This window comes from Castanea sativa, chromosome 10, assembly GCF_040712315.1.
Source record: "Castanea sativa cultivar Marrone di Chiusa Pesio chromosome 10, ASM4071231v1".
NCBI lineage: Eukaryota > Viridiplantae > Streptophyta > Magnoliopsida > Fagales > Fagaceae > Castanea > Castanea sativa.
The window spans coordinates 140785-155321 of record NC_134022.1 but is presented as its reverse complement, the minus strand read 5'-3'; the positions used below and the strand labels follow the sequence as shown (position 1 = coordinate 155321).

Sequence of the window (14537 nt, the reverse complement as noted above, 5' to 3'; positions counted from 1 at the left end):
AATAATTAATTCCTAACAACCAAAATCTTGGGATGGTTGCTTCTGGTTTCTAGAGTTTCGATCAAGACCGGTTTTAGTGTGTGCTATCCATGAAGGCATAAATGTGTATAGCCAATAGGTCACTACTTGAGATGCTAGGGGTGTAAACATGTCTAAAATAATTTGTTTACAATTTTACAATATTTGAATAAGCAGTGAAATTGTCTATGTACAGTTTAATTCCCAGTTTTTGCTCTATTTGTATTAATTCGAGACCTTTTTTTCATTTGTTTGTGTTTAGATTTAATTTAAACTTATGGGTTATGGTTTTGTTCTTGGATGGCTTAACATATTTGCTATTGTTGTGGTTCATCTTGAATTGGCAATTTAAGAGTCTAATTTGGTTTTTGTTTAGTAGCTACATGCAGTAAGTTTCAATCCCTGTCTTTTAGTTTGTTAGAAATATTGATTAATTTGTTTTTTGAATTTGTCTTTCATACATCTATTGAATAATTGAGAATGTTAAGGACTGAAATCCTAATTTTAATTAGTATCTTAATTTAGTAATTTAATGTTTCATATCAAGGATAGAAATTTTTGAGATTGGAATCCTAATGTACAATTAAAGAGGAAAAAACAAAAAAAATATTTGAATCTTCATATATAATAACTTTTCTATGCATCGTACGAGTTAGTGATTAGTAAAAAATAAATATAACTTGTTTCATTTAAAGAAATAATAAAAAGAAAGATATGTTTTTTTTTAATTACTATTATATCCCTCCTATGTAAGAAATTATTATAATGAAAAGAAAGTAGTATAATTTGTCACCAATTCGATAGTTTTGTCATAAAGTTTTTTCTCCTCCTATAGGATTAAAAAATAACTCTAAATTAAAGCTAAAATTTTAAGAATAAGTGTGCATCTGTCATTGGCTTAAAAAATAATTTTTTTTACTATTTAGCTTATTTTTGCTATTATTCATGAGCCTCGTTACACTTTTGGTACTATTCTTAAGTTCCACTGCATTATTTCAGTTACCTTTTAATTTTATTTACAGTATTTTCAGTAAAAAGTTTTCAATTTCAGCTAAATAAGTTGTTCCCAAACAGTTACCTTTTTTTATTATTCACCTTATTTTTGATACTATTCATCAGTCCTATTGCACTTTTTGATACTATTCATGAGTTACATTGTACTATTTTAACTACCTTTTAACTCTATCTATAATACTTTTAACAAAAAATTTTGAGTTTCAGCTAAATAAATTGTTCCTAAAGATACACTTCTCAAAAAAAAAAAGAAAAAAAAGACCTAGTTTTCTAAAATTTTATACAATTTTTGTGTGTCATTATTCATAAAATTATTGTATTTTTTTCTTCGGCTGGTGGGACACAACTCTTGCATTTTGTGACACCTCTCTCTCTATAAAGTGAAAAGTCAGAGTCTTTGCTAGGGGCTTACCTCTTTTTATATAACCAATTGGCAAGAAAGATGCTTGTTGTTGTAATGGGTTGTGCATACCTTGTAATTTAATAATTAATTAATGGAGTATTATTTGGATGGATTTATTATTTGGTTTAGTTAAAAAAATATTTGGTAGATAGACAGTGTTCTTACTGCACCGTCCTTTGCTTCTCATTCACAATCACAGCTTTTATTGCACTGTTTGACTCATCCAATAAATTTACTGCAAACAACAGACACAAAGAATCCAAACAAACCCTTTAAAAAAAAAAAAAAAAAAAGAATCCAAACAAACAAAAACCCATCACGCCAAGCAAACAAAAACCCACTGCCTTACCTTACGCACTTTTTTTTTTTCTACTCTCTCTCTCTAGTCTACAAAGAGAAACAGAGAGAGTGGTTTATTTATTATAGGACGAATTAATAATAAAATAATAATAGTATAGAATACCCTTTCGTGTGAACAATTCTTTGGATGGTCCATGCATTCTAGAGAGAGAGAGATATGTAAAACAAAGCCAAGATCAGAGGACCCTTTTGTGTGAATTTATTAGTTTCTGAGTAAAAAAGCAAAAATGGTTGGAATTTTCTCAAGGTTTTCTGCCAGCAGGGCTGGCCATCGAAGAACACAAAGTGCACTTGTAAGACTAACACCACACTCTTTCTCTTTTAATGTTTATTTTGCAATCCTATATAATCTTGCGTTTCTTTGGTAGAAGATTTTATTGTTGATGTTGGACTCGAGTTGACCATTAAAACATTTTAGTGGGTCCTATGATTTTTGTGAAGTTGGGTTGGAATTAGTCTTTAAAGTTTGGAGATTTTTTATCAGGATCTGACGATTGTATTTGATTCTGACCATCGTTATTTAGCTTCTATTTTTTTTTTTTTTAAACTTTCTATGGATATGACTATTTAATTCTGGATTGGATTGTTCTCAAAAAAAAAAAAAAAATTCTGGATTGGATTTTGCAAGAACAATTAGCATGATGAATGTGCTATTGAGCTAGTAGTTAATTAACTATTGGCTATAGCTTACATCAGGTGGTTGGGTTTGAGCTGTTTCTCTGTTTGCGGACCTTGTATTCGTCTGCTAGAATTGAAGACGGTGGCTTCCATTTATTGAATTGTATATTTTTCCCATCAATTTTATATGTGGAGAAATTATTATGTCTTGTTATCTTTTGTTTAACACCTTATATTGGTCTTGGGATCCCATGTTTCTTTTTATTCCATCTAAGTTTTGTGTAAACTCAGTTTTCTTTGTTTATTTTCATCGGTGCTGTTTTTCTTTATTCACACGTTTGATTGCATCTTTGTTTTAGTAAATATATTTGTATAATGATTTGCTATTATCTAGTGCAGGATGAGAGGGAAGTCTTGCCTCCAAATTCAGAGGTTACAGGTGCAGCTACTGCTGTCACTGCTGCTTCTCATGGGATTGAAGTAGCAGTGGAGTTTAAGCCAGTTGAGCATCCGAGTGAACCTCTTGACACTGATAAACCAATTCAATGTCCATTACCTGAACCTTCAATTCTTAATGTAAGCTCAAAACTTGGTGTGCCTTCTAGAATGTTCTGTTATACATTGCAAAGGGTGCAGGCAGATGTGTGTGTGTGTGTGTCTGTGGCACTTTGTTGGTTTGGTTTGCTCTGGATAGACTAGTTTGGATAGTTAACATTAGATACATTTTTTTTATTTGCGTCTCAATTTGACATTTTTGTCATCCTTATTAGCAGAGGAAGTATTCTCTAGTGGAAATCTGACCAAAAGATTGTCAAGAAAACTAAAAACAGCATGCATATTTACTTATTGTTTTGTGCATCATCAGAGTTTTGTAGAAAGCATTTTTTCCTTCAGCATTAAAATTTGTTGTGAATCCAAGAACACAGTACAGGTAAGGAATTTTAAGGTAGTAGAAGAATTCGCTAAGAAGTCTCCTGGGCATGAGGATAAACTACTTAGCCTATCAAGGGTGAAAAGCCCCTGAATTACCCTGTAAATGGTTCTAGCGGGTGGGGTCAGTTGCTCGTAGGAGTTTGATTAACAGTAAAGATTGTTGTATAGTATACTCTCCTATGCCATAAAACAAAATTTTTTGCTAAGAAAATCAACTTTTACATTATTAATGCATTACATAATGTAATATATTGACTATAATAATCCCAAAGGACTAGAAATATAGTTCATATAAAGCTTATAACAAACTTTATATTCCAAAACTTCATCATATATTTTTATCCTAAAACTTACTTTTGCAACTACTGGTCATTTTTCTTCCTGTTTATGTGGTTCTTAAAAATATACTGCTGGGGATTAATAAACTGCCACGAAACAATTAATAATTTATAAACATCGCTACGAAAGAATTATTAGATGACTTGTCCATTCTGTTTTGTTTGAAGTTCTTGTATGGTAAACATATTCTTGAACATTTTATGAAAGAAAGTACATGAATAAAGATGGTAAGACGAATTTCCAAATATAGATGCATTTGTGTGTCTTTGTGTGTGTGTGTGTGTGTGTGTGTAATGCATTGTAGTTGTCAAATATAGAATCATATTGGGAATCAATTATTATTATTATAATTTTTTTTTGGTATTGTGCATCATAATGTGCAGACGTTTTGAAAATTTATAAAATATTATAATTTCATATAATAATTATACATATATAATAAAATTAAAGCATTTATGCTGATTCACCTCTTACTCATTATATATAGTGTCTTTACATTATTTTTTGTAGCTTCATATTTGAATCCATTATTTTTGTTGTCAATCATTCTATAATTAATTGAAAGAAAATCTAGAATTTAATAAATTTTTATAATTTTTTTGTGTGTGTATATGAAATAACATAAACACTCTTAAACCGGTGTTAGCTGCTGTCTACTAATTGGAACAATAACATTTGCTCTTTTTAAAAAAAAAATTTATCTATATTTTTCATTTTACTATTCACAACATTGTTAACATGGTGTTGCATGAATTATCCTATACTTTAGGTCTCAATCATTTTTATCCATGTAATAAAATAGTATAGTAATTTCAAAAACTGTATATACAACTAACAATGAACATTCTAATACCCCAATTATACTATATATTTTTTCCAAGATACGATTCAAAAGAAATTAAAAAAAAAAAAAAGGAAGTACAAATGATGTAAATCAAGCACGTTGAGTGTATCTCTTGGCATTTTTTGTATTGCCAATCTAGGTTATTGACCAGTATTAACACGTTCTTAAGAACGATAGACCAGTGTTTTTCAAGTGGCAATTAGACATAAACTCACTAGGTGGAGCAATGCTTGTGTAATTGTTGGATAGACATCTTCTAATGTGTTAACTAAAGAAGTTTCAATTTTACTTTTTTCCAAAAGAACTTAAAACGGCCTAGGAAAAAGGATGATGTTTGGTTTCTTAATCAGTGTGAAATTTGAAATATTGAATATAGTATTTCCAAAACTTATTTAGCAGTGTTTGTTGTGTATATCTGATCATTACACACATTTCATATTCTACCCATTTTCTTGCGCTGCTGTCTATGTTATGTTTTTTATTGATATTGTTAGACATTTCTGGGAAGTGATATTGTTGGATTTAGTATAGTGTTGATATCTCAGATCAAGTTTTCATTGATGCTTACTGATATTTGAATAGACATTCTCTTTAATGCAATCAGTAAGTAAAATTCAAAAGGAACAAGAGGAAATTTGATGAGACCATTTCTTCATTTTTGTATGCTTAAGAAAGGTGTAGTTTCTAATATTAATTAGATTGGTTCCTAATTTATTACAATTTTGAATGAAGCATATGAGAAGAGCTACAAAATTTTGTGCTAGTTACTTCCAGGAGTCATTGTCTCTTTGTTCATGAATTAAGGATAAATAAATTATTGCTGGATCTCGCTTAAATTAATTGAAAATAAGTGTAGATTTTTATGTAAGGAAAAATTTGGGCTCAATGATCAGCAGTAGAAATAATGAGAGTTCAGGGTAATTTTTGAAATTGAATTGTGATTAAGTTCACACAATAGAATCTGGAGTTCATTGGTCATTTAATATACTGAAGGTACTTTTAGAGGCAACCTTAGGCACATATCCAATTTACAAAAGGTACCTCTGGAGATAACCTTAGGTAGCACTCATTAGTAGATGGTATCACTGTAACTTCTCATTCCAAGACAGAGAAGTTACCTCCAAAAAACATTTTAGGTACATGTCCAATAAATTGGGAATACCACTGGACTTAACTGTAGGTATCCCCTGATAAACAGATGGTATCACTCCCATCTTCTCATATCCAATACAAAGAAAGTTCTGTTTAATTAAACTTAGGTAGATGTCCAATATTATGTGTGTACTACTAGAGACAGCCTTAGATACTGCTTCTAATAGATAGATGGTACTGCTTCTCATGTCCAATAATTGAAGGTACCACTAGAGGTAACTGTAATTACCTTTCTAATAAACAGGTGATATCTTTTTTGCTCAGCAATAAACTGATGATAACACTCCATCTTCTGATTCCAACATAAAGAATGTACATTTAATGAAACTTTAGGTACGCATTCAACAAACTTAAAATACTATTAGAGAAAACCTTAGGTACCATTCTAAAATAAACAAAAAGTTACTATTCTTGGATTATTGGTTTAGGTGGATGGTCACTGAACTAAGTATTTTCATGTTTTAATTATTTGACTCAAAATTCATATGCTAAAAGGTTAGTTAACTACCATTTACCTTTGGAAGGTATGATTAATTTCACTCCTAGTCAGTAGGCCCTAGTTTCCCTTTGTGAGAGATGTGTAGCAGATATTTCTCTTTCTTATTTTGAAGTGGTTATTGCAACAATGTTGAAGTTGGTTGTGTGCATGTGACAAGCTGTCAAAGTATGTCATATTTGATTGGTGGAAAGATCATCATTTTGCAAAGTTGCAATCGCTTAAGCTACTCATAGACTGACCTTTTGGATATTTTCTCACATTTCTTTCAATTCTTCTATCCAATGCCCTTCCAAGTTATCTCAAACCTCTTCCCTTGGTTTAGCCATCTTCACAAGAATCTAATAAATACACTCTCCACCTGGGGCCAAGTCCAATCTCAGTTATAAAAAGTTGAAGTCTGTGGTATCTATTTCTATAGACCTAAAACTTAGACAAAGCCCATTTGTAACCATGCAATGAAGGAAAGGTATATATCTTTCTCTTTCTTATTCTCTTGCCTAATGAGTCATTATTGCTTTGAAATTGTGGATTCCATTTGTCATTATGCACAAAATGAGAACAGTGGAGCTGTTCTTACCTTGCCTTTAAGATGCGTGTTTGTGTCTATTAACTAGAAGGAGATTAAGGGGTACCATGTAGAGGTTTAGGTCAATAGCTCTAAATTGTAAATTGTAACCTAAAATTTGAATGTCTCTATTATTTTTTTTTCCTTTTTTTATTTTTAAAATGTTCATTGTTTCATGATGTACATGAGGCATCGTGTATACATGGCAAATGAAGGGCATAAGGAAGCACTTGCCACATCTGAAACTATACCCTAAAAGGACTATTCTATTTACAATTAGAGCTCTTTGTAATCGCTTGTATGGTCTAGAACTACCTAGTACATTTCCAATGTGGGACTCAGCAAAACCCACACAACACACATGCAAATTAATAAAATCTGGTCCACACAATCTAGGGAATCATAATCTGGGGTCATAATCTCCCATACTTAAAATTTTGATGTCTTCATCAAGGCTCATGTTGCATTATATTGCCCTTGAGCATGTCGTCACTTAATTGGCCTCAATACCATTTGCCATGACCTGAGAAAAGCACTAGATCAAATTGAGTTGGTACCATTTGGGAGGTCATCTTGGTGCTGCATACACACATTAAAATTAGGATTTGAAAAGACATAATGGGCATAGCTGTCATTAAGAAGATGAGAAAAGGCTAATATATAATTCATCCTGTTCCCTCATACTTCTGGTATTATATTAAATTGTTGTACTCATGAGTACTTTGCATTGGTCAGGTAATATTGCTTCTTAAAACCAAGACAGTTTTGGAGTTAGTATAGAACTATGACATGATGGTTGAATCGAATCAATGGAGTAGGTTTTGCATGAAGTTTGTGGGTGGGTTGACTTGGTAAATAAAACTTATCAATGAAAACAGTTGCATTCTAAATTCTAAGATTCTGAAATTTACTTTCATGGTTATCAGGATGGAAGAATTTGGAAGGAGCGAGTATCTGCAAGTGTACGAAGGAGAGCTGACTTGCCAGTGATGAAGGAAGGTGTTGCTCTTGAACCTGAAGCTGCTGAGACAAAACAAAGGTCAACTCAGTCCAATCGCTTGATCCTACCATCTCTTAGTGCTCCTGAACATAATCTTCTTAACTTACTTGAAGAGTGTAATCCATCTGGGATTTAAAACATGGTTTTGTTTCTTGATTGGAATTGTCAATTCCATTTAGTCATATACAATTTCAAATGCGTTTTTTTTTTTACTTGTAATATCTTATTTCCCCTTTTTATATTATTGCTTAAATATATGTATTTCTAAAGGTGTCATAGCCAAGTCACACTTTGTATATGTCTATTAATGAATTATATTAAAGTGTCAATATACACATGATTTTAAATTCTCATTGGATTTTTAGTTTCTGTATCGCAGCATATTTATTAGTTGAAGTGTAACAAGATTTTCCTGAACAATGGGAATCTTAACTTTTTCCCCTGCACATCAAGATCATCAGTGTGATCCACTATTTTCTGTTACAATATACCTTGTGGCATGATTCTATCACAATTTTCTCCATTAAATTTCATTAATTTTCAATTGTTACATAAGATCCCTAAATTTTGGATTAAAATGAAATCTTTAGTGTGTTTGGTTGGGATGATTTGTGAGGGATGAAAAATGGAAAGGAGAAAATAGAGGGGGATTTTGAATAGTGGGATTTAGGGCTATCCACGGGCCGGGTCGGGTTTTGTGCCCAACTCGGACTCGACCCAAATGAGGCAGGTGGATAAAAATTTGACCAAAAATAGATCCGGAGATCTGGTCGGATTTTTCGGTTTGGGTCTCATTGGTTTTGGGTTGGTCTTAGGTCACTGGGGTCGAAATCTGGCTTGATCCGGTGAGATTTGGCCAAAATCTGGCCGGATCTGTCGAGATATGGCTAGATCCATTAAAATCTGGCCTAGATTTTGTTGGATAATAGCGAGATCTCGCTGGATTTGGTCCGAAATTGGTAATAATTCGTTGAAAATAATAAAGGATTCGGTTCAGGTTGGGTGTCACGGGTTTCGAAATGAAAAATCGACAATTGACCTGCGTGGGGTCAAGTTAGCAAGTCCAAAACTCGCGTCTGACTGCCGGAGTCGTCAAATCAAGTGGTCAGGTTGAACAGGTTGCCGGGTCTTCTGGACAGCCCTAGTGGGATTGTTTGGTTGAGGTGATGTTGGTGGACCTTGGATGAGACCCACTATTTTGGTGTCTCCCCAAATTGGAGAGAGAGAAAATAAGGGAGAAATAAGGGGTTTATTTCGATGAGTATTTATCCATCTGCCTCTCAATTTTTCCCCCCTTTCAATGTTAATGTTTAGTTTTTTCCCCCCCTTATAAACTATTACGAGAAATTTTCTTTTATGCCATTGGGGCCGGGCATAGGAGTAAATTTATACAAACACCATTTTTTATCCTTTTATTTTTCTTTTCAATCAAATAAAAAAGTTTTAACCAAATACACATGAGGAAAAAACTCTATCGTCTTACTTTTTTACCCCTAACCAATCAAAACCTTAGGTTTTTTTATAATTTATTTATCTAAATTGTAAGCGCACAATTGCACCTGGCCCCAAGAACAGTTACGGGCTCAGACCCAATGAACCTTAAACAATATGAATTTGTAGAGTGTGGGCTCGAAACCCAGGTTAGAAGTGACTAAGGATTAAATGACAAGTCAAAGATTGCTAACACTTGAAAACAACAAGGAATATTGTAAATCAACCTGCTCGGACGCAAGCCGAGAGCTGTTCTTATATTATCTCTTTCTCTTTTTTCTTTTTCCTTTAGATTACAAAAAAAAGGGAATATCTCTTCCTGTTCTAGGTTGCCCCTTAAATACTCCTCTTTTTGATACTTTGTACACGTGTTGCCCCAACTCCCCCTTAGCCTAGATATTTCTTTTCTCAGTGCCTTTGAATAGTAACCAGAAGTTTCCCTTCCACTGTTTAGGTGTCACTTCCCCATTAATGCGGCCAGGGTGGTAGGTGCAGGGTCTTTAATGTGGAGGTGGCAGCCTTTATCTTTTGTATTTCTCTAACATCGGTGCTTCCAGGACATTCAAGGGTTCACCCCTTTTAACCATTGGTCTTGACCGTGTCATTCCCTAACCTTTACCATGAAGTCCCTGGTTCTCCAATGTCCGTCCGAGGAGAAATTCACCCTCGGCTGGATCCTCGGATCCTCGGCGTATGGGCCGACCCGTAGTACTAACAAATTCTAAACCCAAGAGCAGGTCGGCCTTCTTTAACATGTCCCAAAGACCCACATCCCCATCAGGGTCTTTTTACCCCCCACATAAATTAATAAATTTTGCATAATGTGGGCAAATTTACCCTTGAATTTGCTGATAGGATAAATTACAATTTATGCTCGTAGTCATTGGGTCTTTTTGAAATTTAGGTTGCATTTGACATTGGCTTAAAAAGTCTGTTTTTTTTTTTTACTATTTAGCTTATTTTGCTACTATTCATGAGTTTCATTGCACTTTTTGGTACTATTTGTAGGCTCTACTGTACTATTTTAGTTCCCTTTTAGTTTTATTTTCAATACTTTCAACAAAAAGTTTTCAATTTCAATTAAATAAGTTGTTCCTAAACGGAGTCTTGTTTAGTATCACAAACTTTTCGATTCTTACATGATTTATTTTTTAAAGTTTAGATTATAATAAAATTGTAAAGGGGTCACATGCCCCACGCGTGTGAAAAAATGTTTATTTTGAATGGAATTAAATATTTCACGTTAATCTGAACCCCAGAGAAGTCAAATGTTGCAATTGAAAGTTTGGGATACGTTGTAATTTACTTATATATTGGTAGCTTAACGTGCATCACTGTAAATCGTTAGGCATGAAAGAAATAGAATAGCCAGGGCTTCTACCTCAAAACCTGGTATGAAGAAATAGTAGACAGTGAATGTCAAAAGAAATTTAGCTCTTAAAATTGAGAGAGAAAATTTGATTATTGGCATAGTATGTGATTTAAAAAAAAAAGGGGGCGCAATATCATGTGAGGAATGTAGTCACTCAATCTTTTAGATAGAAATAATAGACTTTCTTAATGATGCATATCATACAAAAAACAATCAAACATAGACTTAAGACTGGATTTGATAAATATAAGGTATTACCAAAAATTTGTTAATAAATCATGGATATTATTCTATTCGTGAAAGCACATTCAAACTCATGTATCTATCTGCTCTTCTAAATAAAAAATAAAAAAAAGGGTTCATGTATCTGTTTATTTATTTTCATCTTTGGAGTGCCCCCATTAGAGCCTGGAAAATCAATGTGTTTGTAACTTGTAACCCTGCAAATGCATATAATATATTATTATGCAATTTCACAATCATTCTTTTGTTGAATTATATTCCTTTTTCTCTCAATATAAATTAGTATTACTCTTGAATCTTGACCATCTTTGATCCAATTATCTCTCTCCACAAACACATAATAGAACAGACAACTAAAAAAAAAAAAAAAAATCCACTTGTACCAACTATAACTTACAATTTCACAAACAAGTAGTTGAACATATTAACCATTACAAGATATTTTTATAATGACAAACATAATTAACATAAAGTATTGAAACTAATTTCATTGCAATAATAAAAATTAAGCTAAACTGGGAAGTCGCGTGCTTGAAATGGATGCTGGACTGTTGGGTTGACAAGGTGCTTTCGGGGGCCACGAAAGCTTCCATGATTGATCCGCAGCTTCCTTCGCCATGATGATGAAGTTCCTTTGACATGATGCAGGTGATCAACTGCACCAACTTCAATGACAGATGAATTGCTCAGTGGAATGAAACTGAGGCGGAGGAGGAGGAGGGAAAGAATAAAGGTTGCGGATAAGGCTCTCATCAACTGCACCATTTTTTTTTTATTTTTTTTTATATAAAAAAGTTTAGGGAGACCGAGTGAGCTCAGCTAAAATATATAAAAGGGTCTTGTTTAAAGAATAACTTTGCTTTGCTAGGAAGTCATAGGGAAATCATTCACATTTTTACTAAATTGATGGCTGGGCCTTGGTTTTAGGTTGGGTAAGGGTTATAGTGGTGGGTGGGTTAGTTGGAGTTTTTTGTTGTTATGATTTTATTAGACGACTAAGCCAATAAGATAAAATACATGCATAGCTAAAATAATTAAAGCCTTATTAGTCAAGGATTTTTCAAGTATCATTAATTATTATGATGTGAATATGAAGCCTAATACTTTTTTTACTTTTGAGTTCCACCATTACTCATTGTTGGAGACAATTGCCCAAACTAGCAGAGCCTTTGATAGTGAGATTCACCTATAGGACTTTACCAATTTTTGCCCATTTAAAGAACCAAATTGGCAACCCCAGACCCATGGCCCATTGCCCATGTTTAAAATTAGGCCTTAAAATCGGTCATGAAACAAAGCCCACAACCTGTGCTGTGAGCTTCACCCGTGTGGGTGTGACTCATCAAGTCTCACAATAATCTCTCAATTAAGACCAAAAGGTCAACATGGCCCATGGAATTAGCAAAACTAGCAAGTGTGGTGTGGGCACTTAAATATTAGATAAATGGCCCTAAAAGCCATCAGCATTGGCTTTATGCCAACACACATAATATTAGAAGCAAGGACAACGAAAATTTTAAGTGTCAAAGCAATAAGGCCACACTTGCTGAAATTGACTTGCTAAGGCCCACAACAACAAATTAGCCTTATACCTCTGATTGAATTTGAAACAAGCAAATTAGGAAGAGGCAAACTGCAACCATGCATGGGTCATTCTACTACGTCAATTTGGGTCCACTCGACAAAGTCTAACTAACAAGAGATCTTTGAACACTTGTGGGACCATTGAACTCGTTCTTTTATGTCATGTGTAAACAAAGAACTCATAAAAACAAACAAAGCTCTACTTCTTGTGCAATTTGGTTCCACCCTACACCATCACTTCTTCCTTAAATCAAAGATCAAATAGCAATTAATGAAGGGCTACTGGAGCCAACAAATTTCAGTGATGATCTTTCCTCTTATGGAAGTGGTTTTAAGGCATTTAGGTCAGCCATGTTCACTGGTAAAACAACAACATCGACTCCTTTTGAGGAGGAACACTTGCTGAAAAATAAACCAGGCCAATTCCCAGTGGCTACTACAGCAAGTTTTAAATTGATTCTAACATCACTATAAATGCAAGGAGACCCAGAATCATGAGGGCAGAGTGCAATTATCTCCATAATAGACTCTACAACTTGAAGCCCCTTAATTTGCCATGCATCTTGGAACACTTGATTACATTCAATAGGTGTATAAAACAAGCTAGAGTTCTTGAGCACACAGATATAGATACTCTCCTTCAACTCATTACTCTCTATTTCTCTTATTTATTGGAGCTAACGTCTAATTCTCTCAAGTTGTGGGAGCTATTTTTGCAAACTTTTTTAGTTGCTGACACTTCATACTTGCTAGTGCAAATCTTCAAACTTCACCTTCTCGCATGTGGCTCACGTTTATTACAGTCAAGATAGAAATATGGGTTGCTTGCAACTAAAATAAGTTTTTACATATCACCGCACACTTTAGCGCAATAATTACGCCATCAGTATAAGTGATGGGGTAGGGGGGCAAAGGGCAAGGTTCTAGTCCCCAGTCCCCAGTCCCTAGGAGTGAGCTTCATATATATATATATATACACTTAAATTAGGCTAGAGTAGAATTTCTATCTTGTATATAACAAAAAAAAGAAGAAATAAGTTTCTACATATCTATCTCTCTCTATATATTGCTACCACATTTAATGTTGCTTAATACATTTATTGACATGGGTTTAATGTTTTTTATTTTTATTTTTTGAGATAGTTACAATGTTTTCTAACCCTATAGCTCAAACCTTTCCCCCCTACAAGGCTATATTAATTTGGGTATTCACAAGGCTATAATAAATTTGGGTATTCACAAATATATATATATATATATATATATATATATATATATATATATATATATATATATGTTTAAACTTGCTAATGCATTACGAGTATTTTTGACTAGTTCAATTATTAAAGTGAAAGCATAAAAAATAATTATAATTAATTTATTATAGTGTTCAGTTCATTTCAATGGAGAATGTTTTTAGGAAAATAAATCATTTTTCTAAATGCATGTGGGTTCTTATTTTTGACAGTATCTAGGCTCAAGTAGGAACAAAGATCTTAGGTCTTTTACTTGTTATTTGGTGGACTGGGCTTGGTTCACCGCAGTTATATTGGGCTAATTACGAACCAAATTGTGCTCAAAGCATGGGCTCTACAACACATACATATCCATACATGCAAACATATACATATTGTAAAATAAATAGCTAAAGAACAGCAATGAAATAAAGAAAAAAAAAAGCATGTAAGGACGTTAAGAATCCTCAGAAAATAAAGTGATATGTCATTATTTTGAGTTTTAGTACATTGGGTCCTACTCCTTGCTGGGATATGCCACGAGGTTCAAATAAGTTCAAAAGTTACAGACTTGGATAGCTCTTTGTAGGCTTTCAAGACTTGTGAGGTTTGAATCCCCTTAAATTCAAATGTATTCTCTAACACTTATCTCAGGATCCCTCACAGTATTTCCCTCTTTTCTCTATTTTCTGAGATTCAAATGGGTCTTTTAAAGGCTTTTTTTGCTCTAATTAAGTGTTGCTGATTGTCATTTGCTGATGGCTTGATCCCCCTTTTATAGTACCTTCCTAATCCTGGGGTATTTAGTGTGCCATTGATTCCCTCAATTTGTTATCCTAGATACTAGAACCAATGTTGTGTCGGCAA

At 33.4% G+C, this 14537-nt stretch overlaps 1 protein-coding gene across 1 annotated transcript; it reads left to right on the top strand.

Annotated features, from left to right (window-relative positions):
- The first annotated feature begins 1731 nt into the window (after positions 1–1731).
- Positions 1732–8094, top strand: LOC142613212 (uncharacterized). Its single transcript, XM_075785450.1, has 3 exons — positions 1732–2088; positions 2813–2989; positions 7672–8094. Exons 1-3 carry the CDS (start codon positions 2023–2025, stop codon positions 7879–7881), a joined length of 453 nt encoding a protein of 150 aa, XP_075641565.1. The 5' UTR covers positions 1732–2022; the 3' UTR covers positions 7882–8094.
- The last annotated feature ends 6443 nt before the right edge of the window (positions 8095–14537 follow it).

What these genes read in the sequence shown, in the direction of transcription:
- LOC142613212 (XM_075785450.1), top strand. Translation starts at nt 2,023, where the DNA reads ATGGTTGGAATTTTCTCAAGGTTTTCTGCCAGCAGGGCTGGCCATCGA. An exon ending in GAAGAACACAAAGTGCACTT is followed by an intron (nt 2,089 to 2,812) that starts GTAAGACTAACA and finishes TATCTAGTGCAG; the next exon opens with GATGAGAGGGAAGTCTTGCC. An exon ending in CTGAACCTTCAATTCTTAAT is followed by an intron (nt 2,990 to 7,671) that starts GTAAGCTCAAAA and finishes CATGGTTATCAG; the next exon opens with GATGGAAGAATTTGGAAGGA.